At 41.4% G+C, this 19457-nt stretch overlaps 1 protein-coding gene across 4 annotated transcripts in view; it reads left to right on the top strand.

The window, feature by feature from the left end:
- The window catches only part of Fam193a (family with sequence similarity 193 member A), a 127688-nt gene that overhangs the window by 85878 nt on the left and 22353 nt on the right, over positions 1–19457 (top strand). For all 4 annotated transcript variants that reach the window (XM_085692027.2, XM_085692025.2, XM_085692024.2 and 1 more), the window contains 5 exons: positions 2294–2545; positions 14262–14460; positions 15341–15631; positions 17542–17824; positions 18537–18720. In XM_085692027.2, coding sequence (XP_085548153.2) covers positions 2294–2545; positions 14262–14460; positions 15341–15631; positions 17542–17824; positions 18537–18720 — 1209 coding nt within the window. The remainder of the gene's footprint in view (positions 1–2293; positions 2546–14261; positions 14461–15340; positions 15632–17541; positions 17825–18536; positions 18721–19457) is intronic.

Genomic DNA, 19457 nt, shown 5'->3' with positions numbered 1-19457 from the left:
TCTTCAATTTGTTTTCGGATTTATCTATTTTTTTCTCTTTATGTAGAATTTTTGTTTTAACACTATCCTTAATTCTCTGAACAAGCTGTTCTTCCTGCTTAGACATCATTGTGTGTCAATCTGATGTGTGGACCAAGAACTGTTGTCCAGTGACTGTAAACAGAGGCAATGCTTTCGTGTCCCCGTTGCATGGTCCTAAATAATCACACAGAGACTTATATTAATTACAAACTGTTTGGCCTATACTTCTGGCTTACAACTAACTAGCTCTTACATCTAAATTAACCCATTTCTGCTAATCTATGTATTGCCAAGTTGCCAAGTCTTTTAACAAAGGCATGTTTGCATGTTATTTCTTGGGCACTGCTTGCATTTCTCTCTCTCTCTCTCTCTCTCTCTCTCTCTCTCTCTCTCTCCTGGCTATTGGTCAAGCAGTTTTTATTACTAACCAATTGGAACAATACATATTTACAGTATACAGAAGCATCTGATTGTCCTTTTTTGGCATGCCTCATTTTTTTTTTCTTGTGGAAAATTGATTGGTTTAGACAATAGAGTAACTTTATAGTCTGACTTTTTCCTTGGGATTGCTGTCCCCCTGGGTTGTGTTTGTTATTTTCCATGATCATTATTACTTTATTGCTGTTAAATGCCTGCATCTATATCACTCACATTGTGAGAGAGCTGCTGCTGTCTGTTTTTTTGTTTCATTTGTTCCTTTTTGTTTTGATTTTGGTTTTTTTGTTTTTGTTTGTTTGTGTTTGTTTGTTTGAACAGTTTGTGTGAACAGTCCTAACTCTCCTGGAACTCTCTTTGTAAACCAGGCTGACCTCAAACTCACAGATATGCTGGTCTCTGTCTCCAGAGTGCTGGGATTAAAGATGTGTACCCATGCCCTGCTGCCCCTTTCTGCTTTTAGCCTGGCTGCTTGGTTTATTGGGTCAGTCCCTGCTGCCTTATCTCTTCTGAAGGTTCCTCTGTGTTCCAGCACATCTGTGTGTAGATTAGGGAACAGTTCCCTCGCTCAACTTGTACTCCAGTGAACTTTGGTGTTTTTTTCCTTTGTATGCTTCTTTTTGAAGGTCATGACTATGTGTAGACTGTGGCTTCCTAGTCAACCACTGAGCTTTGGATAGCTTTGGATAGAGTATTTCATGGCTTTTTCACGTTTAAAGTTCCCCCGGTCTGTTTCTGTCTCATTCACTTCCCTGTCCATTCCCACTGAGTCTACTGAATGAGAAAAGAACTAAAAAGGAAGGATATTGCTGCTTTTAGGTGTGATAGAGGTTTATTATAGCTATGAGGGAGAGCATAGCCAGAGGCAGGGACTTCTGGGAGAGTGGCTGCGACCCTGATCCGGGCCATGTGAGGAGAAGGGGAGGGGACAAAGGAGAGCCAGAAGAGTAAAAGGTAGCCTAAAGGGCCCAACAACCAAAATGGATAGATTATATAGAGAAGTGTAATTGGGAGAAGAGTATGTCAACCGTACCCTCTAACAGGTAGGGAGGGACTAAAGGATTCTGGGAGAACCTGCTGGCCAGGTCTGCATAGATAAGTTAAATAGGCACCTTAGTTAGGCTCTTTGTCCCAGTTCTGAGACCTGACATCTACTTTTTTTGACTCAGCTCGCTGGACACTGAGCTGCTCTCCTTGGTAGCAAGGCTTCTTTACTCATTTCCTGTATGCTGCTCCCTGCACTAGAGCTAGAACAAGGGAAGTCTCTGACAGGAAGTCCAGATTCTTCCTGTTCTTCCCTGAAGTTCTGGGTATCATTAAATAAAGACTTCCCAGTCCCAGTGTTTGACTCTGACTGAATTCTAGAGTCTGAAGTGTTAATCTTTGTTATCTATTTTCAGTTTCACATTTGCTTTGATAAGGAAGTTTCACTGGTCTCTTCCTTCTGCCCCAGCTAGCATGCTATCTCCCCTTCTTGGTGGAAGTTTCATCGCAGCTGTTGATTGAAAAGTAGGAGCCCAGCAGAGTCCAGCCACCCAGTGATCCTGTTGTCTTTGGTTCCAGTTCCCTCCTGGCTTTATCCTTCTAATATCTTTAGGGAAATCCTTGTTGCTGCTCAGTTGGGTCCCTGATCAATGACTTCTGTCTGTGTAAATACCCTTCTGGAAAATGAGGCTGAGCTCTCTCCTCTGCAGCCTTCCTTGTTTCCATCTGTGGCATTTGTACCTTTTCATGTGGAGAGCTCTAGTTAGCCCAGGCTGAGCCCTGAATCTTTGTTTTCTCTATAGTTCTGACTGACCGTAGCTTAATTCGTGTACTTCTTTTTCTGTTGTTTTAGGCGGAACAAACTCCGAACACTTGTGAATGCCATGTTTGTAAACAAGAAGCTTCTGGGCTACCAGCATCAGCAATGACTGCTGGAGCCCTGCCTCCTGGCCATCAGTTCCTGAGCCCAGAGAAGCCAACACACCCGGCGCTGCACCTGTACCCCCACATCCACGGACATGTACCCTTGCACACTGTTCCACACCTGCCTCGACCACTCATCCACCCCACTTTGTATACAGCACCCCCGTTCACACACAGTAAGGTAAGCCAGGTTAGGAAAGGCCTTGAAGTCTCTCATGACTTGAATTCTGACAAGAGCACATACTTCAACAAACAGAAGTGGGTTGTACAGAGCAGCGGCTGCTCCTGATGCACTGGGGACATTTGCTTTGGCTGTAGTCTCTGAAGTTCTTGTAATGTTAAGCCTTTGCAGTGTATAGGGATACAAAAAATCATGATTTAGTCACTAGAATTAGAGCGTTTTCAGGGGATGTTGCTAACAGGTTGAACTCTAGGATACTTGACAATAGTCCATTTTTCTACTCCGGACCTGACTTTTGCCTTAACATAATAGAAAAAGTGAGTTGAAAATAACTTGAATCCTCTGATATTTTCTAGCTTGAAAACTAGGACTTTATCAAATACACAAGCCTAAAGAAAAGCCCAGTGTGAAACACAGAGAAATTGTTTTATCTGTGAGTATGGAAATATAGCTGTAGGGCAGAGAAGAGGTTCCTCAAAACCCAACCTGCAAAGAGCTCACTTAGGAAAAACAGCAAAAGTCTAGAAGTGTTCGATTTTTAAGTTTCTCCTTAAAACACCACATGTATATACGTAGTCTCTTAGACTTTGAAATAAATTTAGAGAAATTGGCCTGAAATCCTATGTAGACCAGGCAGCCTTGAACATGAAATGATCCTTCTGCCTCTACATCCCTAGTGCTAGGATTATAGGTATGCACCATCCCCAGCTAGTTCACTTTTTAGGCTTCTTTGCCTCTTGAGCTGCTTTGCACTTGCCTTGTTGACCACCCATAATGCTGAAATTTTGTTATGTTATGTTATGGTTCCAAGTTAACACCAATCAAGCAAAAATACAATTTTTCCAACTTCATTAGTTTATTAACACAGTGATTCTCAAGTGGGACAGAAAGTGGGGCCATGACATGGGAAGGGCTTGGTCCTCTGGGGTCATGCTATGGTACATTATGCGTGGCTAGTAAATGGGTTCCCTGTGTGTTTACTGGGGAGGGGCACAGGTGGTAGATTAATACCACACTTGCAGAAGAATAAGGTTCAAGTTCAGTTTTTATAAGTACTCAGAAGCTACCCAGACTCATGCTTGTGTTTTGTTAGACTTCATATCACCCATTTTGAATATGTAGCAATATCTTTATTAACAAATGTCTTCGAAGCATTTTCAAGTATGTCGTCAAAGCCACACTATGTCTGTGGGTTTTGTGGTTTATATCCTCCTTTCATCTGGGTGAATGAATGTATAAGGTGCTGCCAACTTACATTTTTTTTCTAAATAGAACTTTTACCTAATTCTGGAAAAAAAAGATTAAAGAATGTCTATTGCATATTTTTTGTTTATTGAAAGTATTAATTAATTGTTTTCCAAGTTCACTGGGAACACTCTTCTCAGCTGCTTACAAGTTTTCTTCCTTACTTTGTCTCCCCTCCCACCTTCAATATATGGGTATTTTGCCCTCCTGTGTGTGTATATGTGTGTGTGTATACACCATATGCATGCAGCACCCATTGAGGTCAGAAGAGTGTATCAGATCCCCTGCCACTGGAGTTACAGATAATGTATGAATGTTTTGCCTGCAAGTGTATCTGTGCCCCACCTGTATGCCTTGGAGGCCAGTAGAAGTTATTGGATCCCTTAGAACTGGAGTTTATAGATGTTTGTGAGCCAGGATGTGGGTTTTGGAATTCAAATCCCAGATCCTCTGGAAGAACAACCAGTGCTCTTAACCATTGAGCCATCTCTCCAGCACACCTAACCTTTTTAAAGATATATTTTTATTTTTTGTGTGTAAATGTTTTGCCTGTACATGTCTGTGTATGCCTGATGCCCATGGAGGTTAGAAGAGGGCATTGGAGTTTATAGATGATTGTGAGCTATTGTGTGAGTGTTTAGAACTGAAGAAGGTCTCTGTGCCATCTCTCCAGCCCCTTTTTTAAGACTGGCCTTTTTTAAGGAAGTTAGAGTCTCATAAAAGGGTAAAAGAAGAAAAGAAAAGGATTTTTAGTACCATTTCTGGATCTGATACCTTATCCTTTGACCCTGTTAAACTTAAGACCATAGGTAAATGCAAAAGATTCATGTGTAGGAAGGCAGATATAGAGGACTAGCCACACATGGTTATGGTCATATAGAATCTTTCAAATTTGTAATTAAGCCACACTTCAACCACATTGCTTCTTGGTGTCATGACTATGCGCTGATATACACTTTATTTTTATTTTGCTTTATTTTATTTTATGTGTGAGTGTTTTGCCTACATGTGTATCTGGTGCCTGAAGAGACCAGAAGGTAGTGCTGGATCCTCTGGAACTTGAGTTACAGGCAGCTGAGAGCTGCCATGTAGGTGCTGGGATTCAAACTAGGATCCTCTGGAAGAGCAGCCAGTGCTCTTAACCACTCAACCATCTTTCCAGCCCTACAGTGATCCATTTTAAATATACCTGTTGAAGGCTTTTTTATTGTGGAAATGTAAGATGCTGTTGATAGGCTTGTGGTTATAGCTCAGTGGTAGTATTTTCTGCCATTCAGGACACTCTGCTTCCCAATATGGAGGGGAAAGTATGTGCAGTTTATGAAATACTTCGTGTATATCTGGTGTAAAAACATTGATTTCTCTAAACAAGCTTGTATTTTCTCTTACCAGGCCTTGCAGAATTGATTTGTATTATTTGAGTTAGACAGACTTACTCGAATGTTCTTGCTATGACTGTTTAAATACACAGTATGTTAACAGCTCCACAAAGTTAGTAGAAGGACCTTCTAGAAACACGACAAGTTTTTCTAGAATAGCCCAGGCTTGTCTTCAGTTCCCTTGGAAGTTTCTCAGAAGTGATAAATGTTGTGTCTCAGTATAACCAAGAGTCAAAGAATAGGTGCTGTGTGTGGAAGACAATCACATTCACTGAGGCCCCTGGGTCAACCTGTGTCTCTGTCCTTTGCTGCCTTGTTTGGAGTTTCTGCTATGGTGGAGTCCCAGTTGTTGCTTATAAGATTTAATGTCATGGTTGTAATTTTTGTTTTACTTTATACTCTGACCATTGAGGATAAATATTTTTTTTTCATAGAATGTTCAGGATGAATTCTGTGAAGATTTTAATTTCCTTGAGATTAAAAAAAATTACTGATTTCTATACCAGTGATATATTTATTTGTTAATATAGATATATTATATAAAAGGTAAAAGAAATGGCAAAAAACCTGCAGTGAAATATTAGAGTAAATAAAATATAGAGCTCTTGCCTAACTGCAGTTCAGTTGCCAGCACACAAAAATAAGTAAACAAACAAACAAATAAATAAATAAATAAATAAGATTTCGCTATGGTCTAGAGTTCTAGGCACTGAACTACACCTTCCAGGCCTGGTCACTGCTCTTGAACTTATAAAAGTGTAGGTGGGGGACTGGAGAAATGGCTCAGCAGTTAGGAGTACTGGGTGCTCCTATAGAGGACCTGGGTTCAATTCCTAGCACCCACATGGCAGCTCACAATGTCTGTAACTGCAGTTCCAGGGGATTCATGACACCAGGGATGCACATGGTGCACATAGATATGCATTCAGACAGAATACCCATATCCATAAATTAAATAAATAAATCTTTAAAACAAAAAAAGAGTGTAGGTGAATCAGAAGTGAATATTCACTGGGTGTTGGTGTCACACAACTTTAATCTCAGCAGAGACAGTTGGACCTCTGTGAGTTTGAAGCCAGCCTGGTCTATATAGTGAGCTCTAGGACAGCCAGGACTTCAAGGGAGACCCTATCTTAAAAAAGCAAGAGGCAAATGTTCCCTGTGAGCAAGAGAAGATTGCGTGTTCTGTCTTGGGTAATCTGTAGAAGGCATTGTATCCATTTGCTGCTATTTGTTTCATCCTTCTTTCTGATTTTTGGCCTTCTTGATCTGTCCATTTTTAATAATAGGGATTGGAGACTCCAACTATGGTAGAAGGTCCTTTTATTTTCTCTTTGCAGTCTTTATTTTTGCTTCACATACTAGTATACTTTATTGTTATAGGTTCATGTATGCCTTTCTTTTATTTTTGTTGTTTTTACTTGATCTGAGATCTGTTCTTTTGAGACTAGTACAGTGCCTCCAGTTTTTTTATTTAATGTTTTTCTTCATCTCTTTTTTTCTTTCTGTTGGTAAAATATGCATGGCATAAAATCTACCCTTCTAATACTTCTAAGGCTTCAGTCAAACTTCTAAGGCTTTAGTTAGTGGAATCAGAGGCATTCCTAACATCATGCAACTGGTGTTGCCTTGTGGTTGTAACTCTTCATCTTGTAAAGGTGGAGCTTTTTTACTTATGAAGCAATAACTCCCCTCCACCAACCATTTGGAATCACCATTCTGCTTTATGTTTTTATAGCTGACTACTCCAAGTTCTTTAATTGGAACTGTGAAGTAATCCTGTTTTCTTGAGTGGACTATTTCATTTAGTTTGATATCTTTAAGGCTCATTCACATTATAGTATATTATAGAATTTCCTTTCTTGAGTGATAATTTCATGTATGCATATACCACACTTTTTGGGTTGTTTCTACTTTTTGGCTATTAGGACAAACATTTCTGAACATAGATTAACAAGAATTTCTTTAAGACTATCTTCTTTTGGCTCTTCGAAACATATAATGTTAATTGTTGTCTTGTATGATATCTGTACTGTCATAATGGTTTCCACCTAGACTGCCACTTTGAAGACTTATCTATCTATAGTGCACAAGAATTATTTCTCCTAGCTGGGCAGTGATGGCACACGCCCTTAATCCTAATACTCAAAAGGCAGAGGCAGGTGGATCTCTGTTGAGTTTTAAGCCAGCCTAGTATACAGAGTGAGTTCCAGGACTGGTTCCATAGCTACTGGGAAATCCTGTATGGGGTAGGGGGAAGAAAAGAATTATTTCTCCACATCTTTACCAACCCCTGTTATTTATTTTGATAGTAGTCATCTGATAGCTGTGAGGTAGTGTGACATTTAACTTTGCATCTTCCTGCTGAGCAGGTTGTGTGTGGGGTTATATCCTCCTGTTCTTCCTCCTCTCTGTGCTTGTCTATTATCTATTGTGCTTGTTCTGCTTGTCTATTTTGACTGTCACAGGTTTATGAACTTTGCAGAGCATATTATGCAAGTGTCCAGCTATGTTTTCTTTCAAGATGGTTTGGATTATTAGTCACTGTTACATTACCATGAAGAGACACCATGACCAAGGCAAGCATTTAATTGGGGGCTTGTTTACAGTTCCAGAGGGTCAATTCATTATCCTCAGGCAGGGAGTATGGCATCATACATGGCGCTGGAGCATTTGCTGATAGTACATCCTAATCCACAGGCAAAGAGTCAAGAGAGATACTGAGTTTGGCATTAGTTTTTGAAACCTTGCAGCCCACTCCCAGTGACATCTTCCTTTGACAAGACTACACCTAATCCATTCAAATAGTGCCACTCCCTAGTGACTAGTCTTTCAAATTTATGAGCCTATGGTGGCCATTCTTATTCTAACCACAATTGTGGACTTTTATGCTACTATGTGATATTTAAGATAGCTTTTCTCTATGTTGCAAAAAAAAAAAAAAACCATCATTGATACTGTGACAGATTGCATTAAATCTATAGAAGACATAGGGAAATAGGACATGTTGGCAGTAATTTTACTCAAACGTCCTCTCACTTCTTTGGTTAATTCATAAATACTCTATTCTTTTTATGCTATTTTCTGATTGATTATTTTTGACACATAAAATTGCAAGTAATTTTTTTAATGTTAACTTTCTATCTTGTGGGGCTAAATTCATTTATTAGTTCTAACCATTTTTGGTTTTGTTTACATCTGAAACGTTTAGGGTTTGCCTATAAAATTATATCATCTAAACAATTCCTTTCTTCCTTTTCCCCACCTAAGTATTCTTGCACTAGTCACTAATACTTCATAGAATGGTAGTATTAGAAATACACCTAGCTCTTGAGGATTGACTGTAGGGCCAATGCCTGCATGCTAGGTAAGAACTACAATTGAGTCCCATCTCTAGCCATGTACTTACTCTATAATTCTGTATCAGTAACTGTTTCCACTGACATTTAGGTAATTTGAGTCTTTTTTAATATAAATTTAATATGAATTTGTCAATTTTGTTTATTCAAAGAATAATTGATTCTCTCTCTCTCTCTCTCATTTGGGGCTGTAAAATGGCTCAGTAGTTCAGAGTGCTGGCTGCTTTTCCAGAGGAGCCAAGTTTGGTTTGCACCACTAATGTCTGGTAGCTCACAGCTACCTGAAACTCCAGACTTGGGGAACGTGGTGCCCTTTTTGGCCTTTGATGGCAGGTTCACATGGGGACAAATTAAAGGAAAAAAAATGTTAAACGACTTATTTTTTATGAGTGTGTGAGTGCACGCATGCATGCTCTGAACCACTGAGCCATCTCTCTAGTCCCTGACCTTTTGATTTAATTTATTTTTCTCTATTTCATTTATTCCAACCCTAATTATTATGATGATTTGGGCAAGGTCTTCCTTCCTTCCTTCCTTCCTTTATTTTTATTTATTTATTTATTTATTTGGTGTTTTGAAGCAGAGTGTCTGTCCTGGAACTCACTCTGTAGACCAGGCTGGCCTCAAACTCACAGAGGCCTGCCTCTGCCTCCCGAGTGCTGGGATTGAAGGCGTGCACCCCCACCATGTGACTGGACAAGGTCTTTATTGCTTGGATGTAAACAAACCCAGAATTTTCCTTTCTTCCTTCTTATGTCTTTCAAATATGTCTGACTTTTTTTTTTAAATAGAAGAATATGTTGTTGCTATAATGTAAATTTTCCCCTTCACTCTATTTCTTCCTGCATTCCATACTTTTTTTGGTAGTGGTGGGGGTCTTTCATCCATTGGTTTCTAACTCTTTCAAATATTTTTCTTGAACATTTATTTGTTTCTGGGTAGGGGACTAGTGTCATGGCATATGTGTGAAAGTCAGGACAAATTGATTTAGTCCATTCTCTGCTTTTACCATATGAGGTCCCAGCAATCAAAATTCAGGTTATCAAGCTTTGCGACAACTACCTTTATCTACTGAGACATCTTCACAGACCTATCTCTTACTTTTAACTTACCAGAGTATTTAAAGTAAGTTTCTGTGGCTAGACTGATAGTTCAAGTTTAGAAGTGTGTGCTGTTTTCCAAAGGACCCAAGTTCAGTTCACAACACTTACATCGGGCAACTCAGAACTTTTAACTCCAACTTTGGGGGGTTCGGATGCCTCTGGCCTATATGGATATCTTTACTCCCATGCCCATACCCATACCCACCCCACAACACATAATTTAAGGTAATAGAAATAAATCTTTTGGATTGGGTGTCCTAGATAGGTATAGTTGAGTTTCTTATACCTTGTGCTTCTGTTTTTCATTGATGTTTTTATATTTTTTTATTTTTATGGATCATAATGTTGATAAGAATGATTTTTGAATATATTTGATTATCAACCATGTACCTGTTTTATATTCATTTTCAATGGCTTCTGTTTATATTTTATACTTTTAAATACCTTATGATGTATTAGTAATACTTACATCTTAGCTGTCTTGCTCTTGTCCTGAACTCTACAGTGTGCTTTAACTAAGTTCCCATTGAGATTGCACTGTCAAGCCCTGCACATGGCCCAAGTGGCTTCAGGAAAATGCCTTCTCCTTTCTCCACCTTTTCCATATAGTATTGGATGCATTTCCTGTCCATAAGTTGATCTCCCAGATTTCACATGAAGATAGCAGTTGTCTTTCAGATCATGTAGAAATATGAGAAAATATTTTTATGTTGCATTTAGTTATGATCTTTCTATATATGAACTGTAGCCATCCAACCTGTATAGTTTTCTTTCTGTCTGAAAAAAGTCAATTAGTTTCATGCAGAGCCAGTGAGACATTTGAAGTTTTTATTTCTCCTTCACTTTTTAAGGATTAATTTACTGAGTGCATAATCCTAAGTGTGTGGGATTTTCTTTCAGTATTCTAAGTATACTTTATTGTTTCCATGTTTTTTGGTTTCTGCAATTCCCGTTTTAATGTTTTTCCTTACAATCCAGGTTAGGCACTGTGGAGATATGCAGTGTGGAAAATAGCTCATGCTAGGGGATTTTGTTGTGATGTTGGGTGTGTTTTCTATCAGGGGTAGTGCTTAATTTCCTCTAGCCTCAGAATAGTAATGCCAGGACAAAGGTCATTGCCTCTTTACTATTCCTGGGAGGTATTGAAAAACCTAAACAAACAAACAAATAGAAATGGGGAATATTTGTGTTAACTTTTTAATTGGCTGGAATTCCTGTTGGTCTGACTGTATAGTGAAAGTTTCTTTGATTAATAGTCTCATGTCTTGATTGATGGCTTGGCATGCCATCTTTCAGTCTTGGTGTCTGAACTGGTGTTGGTAGGGAAGACAGACTAGATCACCCACTCCTAAATGATTACAGCTTTATGAAGGTCTATTTGTTTGCGTTCTTCCAACAAAGAATTTTCTTCCTTAAGAGTTACTTTTTGTTATAAAGTGGAGAACAATTCAAAATTACTGTTAATTGAAGCTTTGTGAATTTGTGTGAAGAACCTGACTTCATTGTTTAATCACTTGTGTACTCACAAAGCAGAACCCACAGTAGTCCACTTAGCAAACAGCTGTTCTCAGAAGGAACATTGATGCTTTTAAGGTCAGCAGGCATCAGGTATAAAAGTATTGAAAACCATACAACTTTTTTTGTTTGCTATCCTCTCACTTTTGCTTTCAGTCTTTACAATTGGGCCTCCTCTTTAAGTAGGTGGGCCTCTGAAGAAATGTATAAGTAAATTACATAAGAGCATGGCCGTTGGGTCTTTTATTCCCCCATGAACTAAGCTGTGTTCAGCAGTCATTTATTGAACACCTGGTATGTGCCAGGCCCTGTGCTCCATTTTAGAAACACCCAGATTAGTTACTCCTGGTCAGTGTTTTCAAAAGAAAAGGCAAAAACATAATCAGAATAAAATACAAAATTCTGTGGCAAGCATGGCTCAGTGGTAAAACACTTGCCTAGTATGCACAAGGCTCTTATTTCCATCCCCTGAGCCACAACAGAAAGGACACTTTGTCATGCTTCAGATAACTTGTGGATAGACATGGGGTAGTAAAGTAATACTGGAGAGCAGACCTGAATGGAATACAAGCGCCCTCACAGAGTAGAGGACACTGTGAAGAGTAAACAAGGGTTGTAGAGGCGAGGGACCAGAGGATAAGCCAGATAGTGCACAGCTGTGTCCATGGAGAGTCTCAGGACACTCTTAAGTAGCTCAGAGTCCTGGAGGTGCTTCTGCTCAGATCTCAGCCCACACCCTGGCTAATAAGCAGGCTGAGGTATGTTAGCAGGTGTTTCTGCCCCTTAGCCAAAGGTTCCCAAATTCCTTGTTGTTCATCAGCAGATCTCAGCAAGATATCTCTTAGCCTTTTTATTACTTTGTAGAACCAAGTGTCTTTTAAAATATAGTATCATTATTTTCCTTGCTTTGCCTGGGGCTCCCTTACCAAAACAGCTTGCTTAGACCCTTGCTTTTGAGTGGTCCATCCAGGCCTTTTACCCCTGTCTACAATACTTTTGGACCCCAAATATTTGCTCTGCTTACCTGTCTCCCCTCTGTCAAAGTCTCCCAGAGCCCTCCAGGTTAGAGGACATTATGCAGTGTGCCAGTGGACTGGGTAGAGTCAGTGCCCAAGTTTTTGCATGTTAGAGCAGGTCTAGCTGATGTAATTTGGCATGGTCCTAGTAAGTACCAGGAATTCATCTTTGCCCTCACCAATGCTTCCTGCAGGCAAGGCACAGTATTTTTTTTTTTTTTTACCAAAACCTCTAGGGTAGGTATTTCCAGATTTCAGATGAGAAAACTAAAGCACAAAAGATTGAGTGATATGCCTGAGGTCACACAGCTACTAAGAGGGAGGCTGAGATTTATGCCCAGTTTCTATTTACCTATCATTGGCCATGTTCTCATGATGGAGCCAGGGATAACTTCAAGGTTCACTCACAGACCTCTCTTTTCCTCACCATTTTCACCCCATTATGTCATTATTTCTCATCACCTAACCAGCAACTTTAGCATATCTTTGCCTTGCTGATCATCACTGTCTTGCCACAACTGACCTTTCTAATAAACTGATCAGATTGTCTTCTCCTGACCTGACACCCTTATGATTCCCTTATGATTGACTCTTAAGGACAGTAATCAATCACATAGTTAATTCTGATATATAGCCTCTACTGTCCATATCTAATGGACCATCCCAAAACTCTGTCATCCTCCCTTCTTCTGACTGACCATCACCTGCAATTGGGAATTACCCTACAGCCCTCAAACTCTAATCTACAGAATCAACTGTTCATTTATACGTCACAGAGAATGGGATCATCAGGCATCCTTCCTAATGCCAAGTCTGTGACTTTCCCAGGGCATGGGCCACTCACTCATCTCAGCAGTACTTGACTCTACTAAAGGAACACAGTATGCCCAACATTGTCCAGGACTGGGGTATAGAGTCAGGATCCCAGTGGCCCATGTTCTCATGAAGTGCATGTGATTTAGGAGATGGCAGAGTTAGAATATCAGTTTATAAGTCAGTCTTGAATTCTGCTATGGCAGGTGAAGGAGGAGGAGGCCAAATCACAAGGTGTTAAGTGGGAAACTCACCTTGGTATTGGGTTGGATCTTGAGTAGTCAAAGGAAAAACAATGGCAGCATTTCTGGGACAGTGGCATCTGGGCTGAGGCTTGGGAGTGAGTGTACGTGAAGAGGTTTCAGAGTTTAGACACAAGTGAGAACAGAAGAGAAGTTAAGAGAGATGGAAACCAGAAAGGAAGGTTTGTGTGTGGCCAGGCTTGCTGAGCAAGGAGGAGAAGGTGTTTATTTCCCTAGGATGTCATGGGCCATGGACGGACTTTGACTTTTATCTAAAAAGTAGTAGAAAGCTACCTCAACATTCTAAGTAAAGGTCACTTGAGCAAAAGGACTGGTAGGAGACCCAGATCCCTATGTGAAAGCCAGCATGGCAGTGCAACTGTATGACTTGCACAGCCCTTTCAGGACTTTCTTAGGTATCAAGTAGGGAGAGCCCTAGGGCACATGGGTGTGTACAGCAACGTGGCACTCAGTAAATATGCATTGCTGACTGGCCCACTGACTGTTTCCCATTCCATTTCCCTGACCTTTCAGGGCCTGGGCCAGTATGCTGATGAGGTTGGAATGACTTTCTCCCTGGAAATGGGAGTAAGTCAGCACCCCAGTTTCAGAGCACAACCAGAATTCCTCAGCTCTTGAGATCTGTGCTACACAGCTCTAAGAGTTGAGAGCCAAAGACCTTACCATTGTTATTAGTGCTTCCAAACTGATTTGACAGTGTTGATCAATACGTCTAAGGAGACTTCAGCCACAGAATAGCTCTTATGTATATGAACCACATTTAAAGTGTGACTAGACAGGACTGTTAGAAGTGGCTGAGTTATCTGAAGGCATCAAGAACCTTTGGACTAAAGGTCGACCTACATGTATAGCCTTCCTAAGTAACCCTCCACTCCAGCATTTGTGAGATGTACTCCCCATGGACATGGGCTTGCGGGAAGCATAGCCCTCAAGGTTTCAGCCACAATTTCTCTGTTTGTAGTTGAACTACACAGGTATACAGAATATTAATTTCGATATGTGATTAGAACTTTTTTTTTGTAGGCTTTACCGCCAGCACCTGTTCAGAGTCACACAAATAAGCCTCAGGCATTCAATGCATCTCTTCAAGACCATATTTACCCGAGCTGTTTTGGGAACACTCCAGAGTGGAATAGTTCTAAATTTATAAGTCTTTGGGGATCAGAAGTGATGAATGATAAGAACTGGAATCCTGGCACTTTCTTGCCAGATACAATTTCTGGTAAGGAATTCATTAAAACTTTCTTAAGGTTTTAAATACGCTGAACCAATTAAGATGGTCATCATCACACTCCCCAGCGGGAGGTTCTGGGGCCTGGCATCCCATCCACCCTTCCACATCTGCACTGATGGGTCCACTGCATTGATTAACAAAGCTAACGCTGGCTCCATGCTACCTGCCAGCACAGTGAGCCACATGGTGCTGCCCAGCCACAGAGGATCTGTTTCCAGGGGCTGTGTCTGACCTGCAGTTCTCAAATAGTGGTGACCACCAGACCTCAGCTCAGTGCATGGGGGCAGAAAGGTAGTGGCACACCTTCTTGAATTCTGTGACTCAAGTTCCTATTTGTTGGTTTCTGTATTAACCCTAAGGGGCTCTCTCCCCTCTAACAAGCACCTTCTCCCCAGCTGCCTCAGTTACTGAGGCTCAACCGTTACTTCAGTCTTAGGTCCAGGGTCACTTGGGAGGGGTGGGTCCCTACACCTTTCTCCCCTCAGGTGACCAAAGCCCCACACCCAATCCTGAATGTGCTCAGAACAGAAGCTAGGCCTGACATTCTGATCTATGTTTGAAGGGATTTCTAGCTGTGTGACCTTAGGCAAGTTGCTTAGCCTTTCTGAGCCTCAGTTTCTTCATCTTTAGTATGGGAATAACATTTTCAACCTCAAGAGTTGGTTTTAAGGCATTCAGTGATACTGGAAAACACCTAGCACGGGAATTGGCACATAATAGGTGCTCAATAAACATTCCATAGACTAAAAGCATCATTCCAGAGAAGTCTTGGCTTCAGTAGTGGCCCCAGTGTCTGCATATTCTTTTGGGGTTTTTAACTAAGTGCTGTTTCTTTTAGAAGCCTTAATTTTCCCATTCTTCTCCAAAGGGAGTGATATATTAGGGCCAGTGCTCTCAGAAACAAGACCTGAAGCCCTTCCACCTCCACCCAGCAATGAAGCTCCTGCAGTTTCAGATATCAAAGAGAAGAAAAATGCTGCAAAAAAGAAGTGTTTATACAATTTCCAAGATGCTTTTATGGAAGCAAATGAAGTTGCCATGGCAAACACAGTCGCCATGGCCACCTCCTCAGCTACATCCTCTGTGTCATGCACGGCCACCACAGTGCAATCTAGCAGCAGTCAGTTCAAGGTGTCATCCAGAAGGCCGCCTTCCATAGGTAAGAACCCCGAGAGCCTTTCAGCTTCTCACTTTTTACACCACCCATGTTGTTACTGTTTATTTTGCCTTTCTAGAGGTGGAAATGAAAATACCTGAAGGTGCTTGTAAATAAAAAGATGGTCTGTGAATTCTGGTTGGAATTTTAGCTGCTATTCAAAATACCCTTGGGTTGCTGAGGTCTGTGTCTTGCCTCTGTCTTCTGTGATGGACATAGATCATTGCTTTCTGAGCACAGCTGCTGCTGAGCAAAAGAGGATTTGTGTAAGCCAACAAGATTATTAGCCTGCTAGCATTCACACTAACCACTTATTGACAGTTAGAAGGGACCTAAAAGCAAAGAAATGTTTATAGAGACTTAGGGTAAATGTCTGAGGACACAGGAGCTGGTTTGTACCTCATCAACCAATGATGAGGCAGTTTGAGCATCAGAAAGAATCATGATTGTCTGCCTTTCTGAAGGGCATGAAAAAGAATATGATGAACCTTGACAATCAAAGTCAGGAATCCCTTGGGATATTTAGAGAGGCTCCTAAGGTTAAGAAACTTCTCTTTGTAGAAACATACAGTAGAAACAAAATTTCTGCGCTGCAGTCAGCGGTCCATTAGATGACATAGGTCAGCCTAATCAGGGAGTATTTCTGTTTCTTTTCCTCTTGTGACAAAATACTCTGAAAAAAGCAACCCAAGAAAAAAGGGGTCATATCTATCCTGCAAGGGAAATCAAGGCTACTGGAGTTTGAAGCAACTGGTCACATTGCATCCATAACCAGGAAGCTGGGAGCAATGAATGCATGCACATGCTAAGTTTACTGTCTTCAAAGTATGTAGTCCAGTTCTGCATGTTCACGAAGCTCACAATTAAGATAGATCTTTCCATATCAGTTAATCAGAATAATCCTCCACAAGCATGCCCATTCACCCATCTAGAGGATTTCAGATTCTGTCAAGTTGATAATTGACACCAGGCATCAAAAAGAGTGCTTCTTTTGTTTTTGGGCAGGTGGGAGGTGAATCAGGGTCTCTCGGTGTTAAGTTTAGGCCAGTCTCAAACCCATAGCAATCCTCTTTCTTCAGCCTTCCAAGGCTTGTACTGTAGTAACCAGCTAAATAGCCCACACACCACCCTTTTATGCGTGTAAGAGAGAAAGCACACGCTTGCATACAGTATAGTGCATCAACCAGATCTTTACACTTAATTGACAAACATGCTACCATTGAGCCACATCTCCAGTCCTTCAGGAAACATTAAGAATACTGACTATCAGTTTGGCAAACATAACATTTCCATGGACTCTGACCCATTATGAGTGATGATGGGCACCCCCTGAGGAGGAAGCTGGCAACTATAAACCTGACAGACCCCAAAATGTAACAAAGATCATTTATTCTCTATGTAGTTTATCTTTGTACAGTTTAAGTCTAAAATGTTTCACCCCGATGTGATAAGATAAATCACACCAGTGGACAGCTGGCCTCTTGAAAAACATATGTCTTGTGAAAGGAATTTTTAAGCAGCCACTGAATTAGTTAGAGAAGCTTTGATGACCTTGGTAAAGTTAGGAGCTTAGATTTAGGTTATATGTGCAATCTGACCTCCAGGCTTATGAATGCTGGTGCCCACTATGGAGAAATCTCAGGTTCTTTGTAAACTTGTAGGCTCTCAAGAGCTCAGGCTGGAGCACAGCTTACTACAGATGTTAGGACCAGATCTGATATATGTGGGAAATAAAGTAAATGTGACCAGTCAGGATGAAGATGAGTGGGTGTTCTTTGGTTTCTGTAGGTCTGAACATTCCCAAACCCCCACCCCCACCCCCCAAAAAAATGGGGAAAGAAATGTAATTAAAGGCAACCTAAATATTTGTTTTCTTCAGCCAGTGGCAGTCTCTCTTGTATCTCTACCTGCAGGTGATGTTTTTCATGGCCTCAACAAAGAGGACCACAGACACCCAGCACCTGCTGCTCCAAGGAACAGCCCCACAGGCCTGGCCCCACTCCCAGCTTTGTCTCCTGCTGCACTTTCTCCAGCCTCCACACCTCACCTTCCAAATCTTGCTGCCCCATCATTCCCCAAAACTGCAACCACAGCCCCTGGGTTCGTGGATACACGAAAGAGCTTCTGTCCTACCCCTGTGGCACCCCCGCCCTCCACGACAGATGGCTCCATCAGTGCCCCTCCCAGTGTCTGCAGGTGAGCCACAGAGCCCTGGTGCCTGTGAGGAGGGCTGGGAGCCATGCTGCACTAACATAGCTACAGACTGTGCTCTGGGTCCAGGCAGGTAACAAGTCCAGTGCAGAAGAAAGAGACCTCACCAACAGAGGCCAAGGCCGTGGAGTTGGAGAGGCTCCAGTCTCAATCTCAGCCTCTAGTTCTTCAGAGGAAAGAACAATGGCCCGGCTGCCAAGACCAGGGTCAGGGATGCTGACTATCTCCACTGGTGGCATTAAGGGTGTGGTGTGCCTTGCTTGTTTTTTTAAGTTGTTTTTGCTATTCATTGGGTAGAATCTGCAGACAATTTACAAGATTTATGTACTTAAACTAATACCACACACAGTGATTTTTATAAAAGATTATTTCTGTTACCTTTGACTTTGCCTGTTAGAAGCACGTCCTTCATAACCCCCATTATGAAACCAGTGGTCTCAGGGAAGTCAGAAAAGTCATGTGTTCATCCGGTGACACTGTAGGTGTGCTATGACTACTGACCACATGTCTGCCTATCTCCTAACTGAGCCCAGTAATCACACTGTCTTGGCTGATGGCACATGATTCTCTGACCCCAGAGCCATGAGCCCTCTTTGCTGCCTTGGTCTGAAAATTAAGCTGAACAGTGGGTGGGCATGAGGAATAATTAGTGCCTCTGGGATGGCTACTTGCTAATGTTCTGTATGTGGTTTTGCAGTGACCCTGACTGTGAAGGGCACCGCTGCGAGAATGGTGTCTATGACCCGCAGCAGGATGATGGGGATGAGAGTGCAGATGAGGACAGCTGCTCCGAGCACAGTTCGAGCACTTCAACTTCCACCAACCAGAAGGAGGGCAAGTACTGTGACTGCTGCTACTGTGAGTTCTTCGGACATGGCGGGGTAAGTGCATGTAGTTAGTGTACTGTGATTTGACAGTTGTGTGACTTGCAGCCTTTGGCAAGAATTGTGTGTTAGATTTGTTTTTATTATTTTGAATTCTGTGTAGTCATGAGTAACTGTATGTGGGTATGTTCATGTGACTACAGGTGCCTGTGGTTATCAGAGGCGTCTGATCTGGAACTGGAGTTACAGATGATTGTGAGCTGGGTGCTGAGAACTGAACTTGGGTCCTCTGGAAGAGCGGTCTGTGCTCTTAGCCACCGAGCCATCATCCCTCCAGCCCTTTAGTGGGCCATTTATTCAAAAAGACATAAAGTAGGATAGGAAGGGGACTCGTTGGGAATAAAGGGTCCAGAGGATAAGAGAGGATAGCAGAAGATGAATATTATCAAAGTATATCAATGTCTAAGATTTTATATGCACTTCCAGATTGTATTTACCTAAAGAAACAGGATTTCATCACTGCAGGTTTTCTCTTACCACTGTGTTTTTGTTGGTGGTATTTGTTTCTGTTTTTTCAGACAGGGTGTCTCTCCATGTTCTAGGCTGACCTGGAACTCATGATGTATCCAGACTGGTCCTAAATTTGCAGCAGTTCTTATGCTTTGGGCTCCTTGGTGCTATGGTTACAAAACTAAGCCACCTGTGTTTTTGTTTGTATTTATTTATGAGATTTTTAGATAGTCAGTGAAGGAGGTTGTTGACTAAACCCCACCATAGTTTGGCTCATGCAGTCT

This window comes from Myodes glareolus, chromosome 8 (genome assembly GCF_982192425.1).
Source record: "Myodes glareolus chromosome 8, mMyoGla1.1, whole genome shotgun sequence".
Lineage (NCBI taxonomy): Eukaryota > Metazoa > Chordata > Mammalia > Rodentia > Cricetidae > Myodes > Myodes glareolus.
Note: the sequence above shows the minus strand (reverse complement) of the source record. Positions and strands in the feature narration are given on the sequence as shown.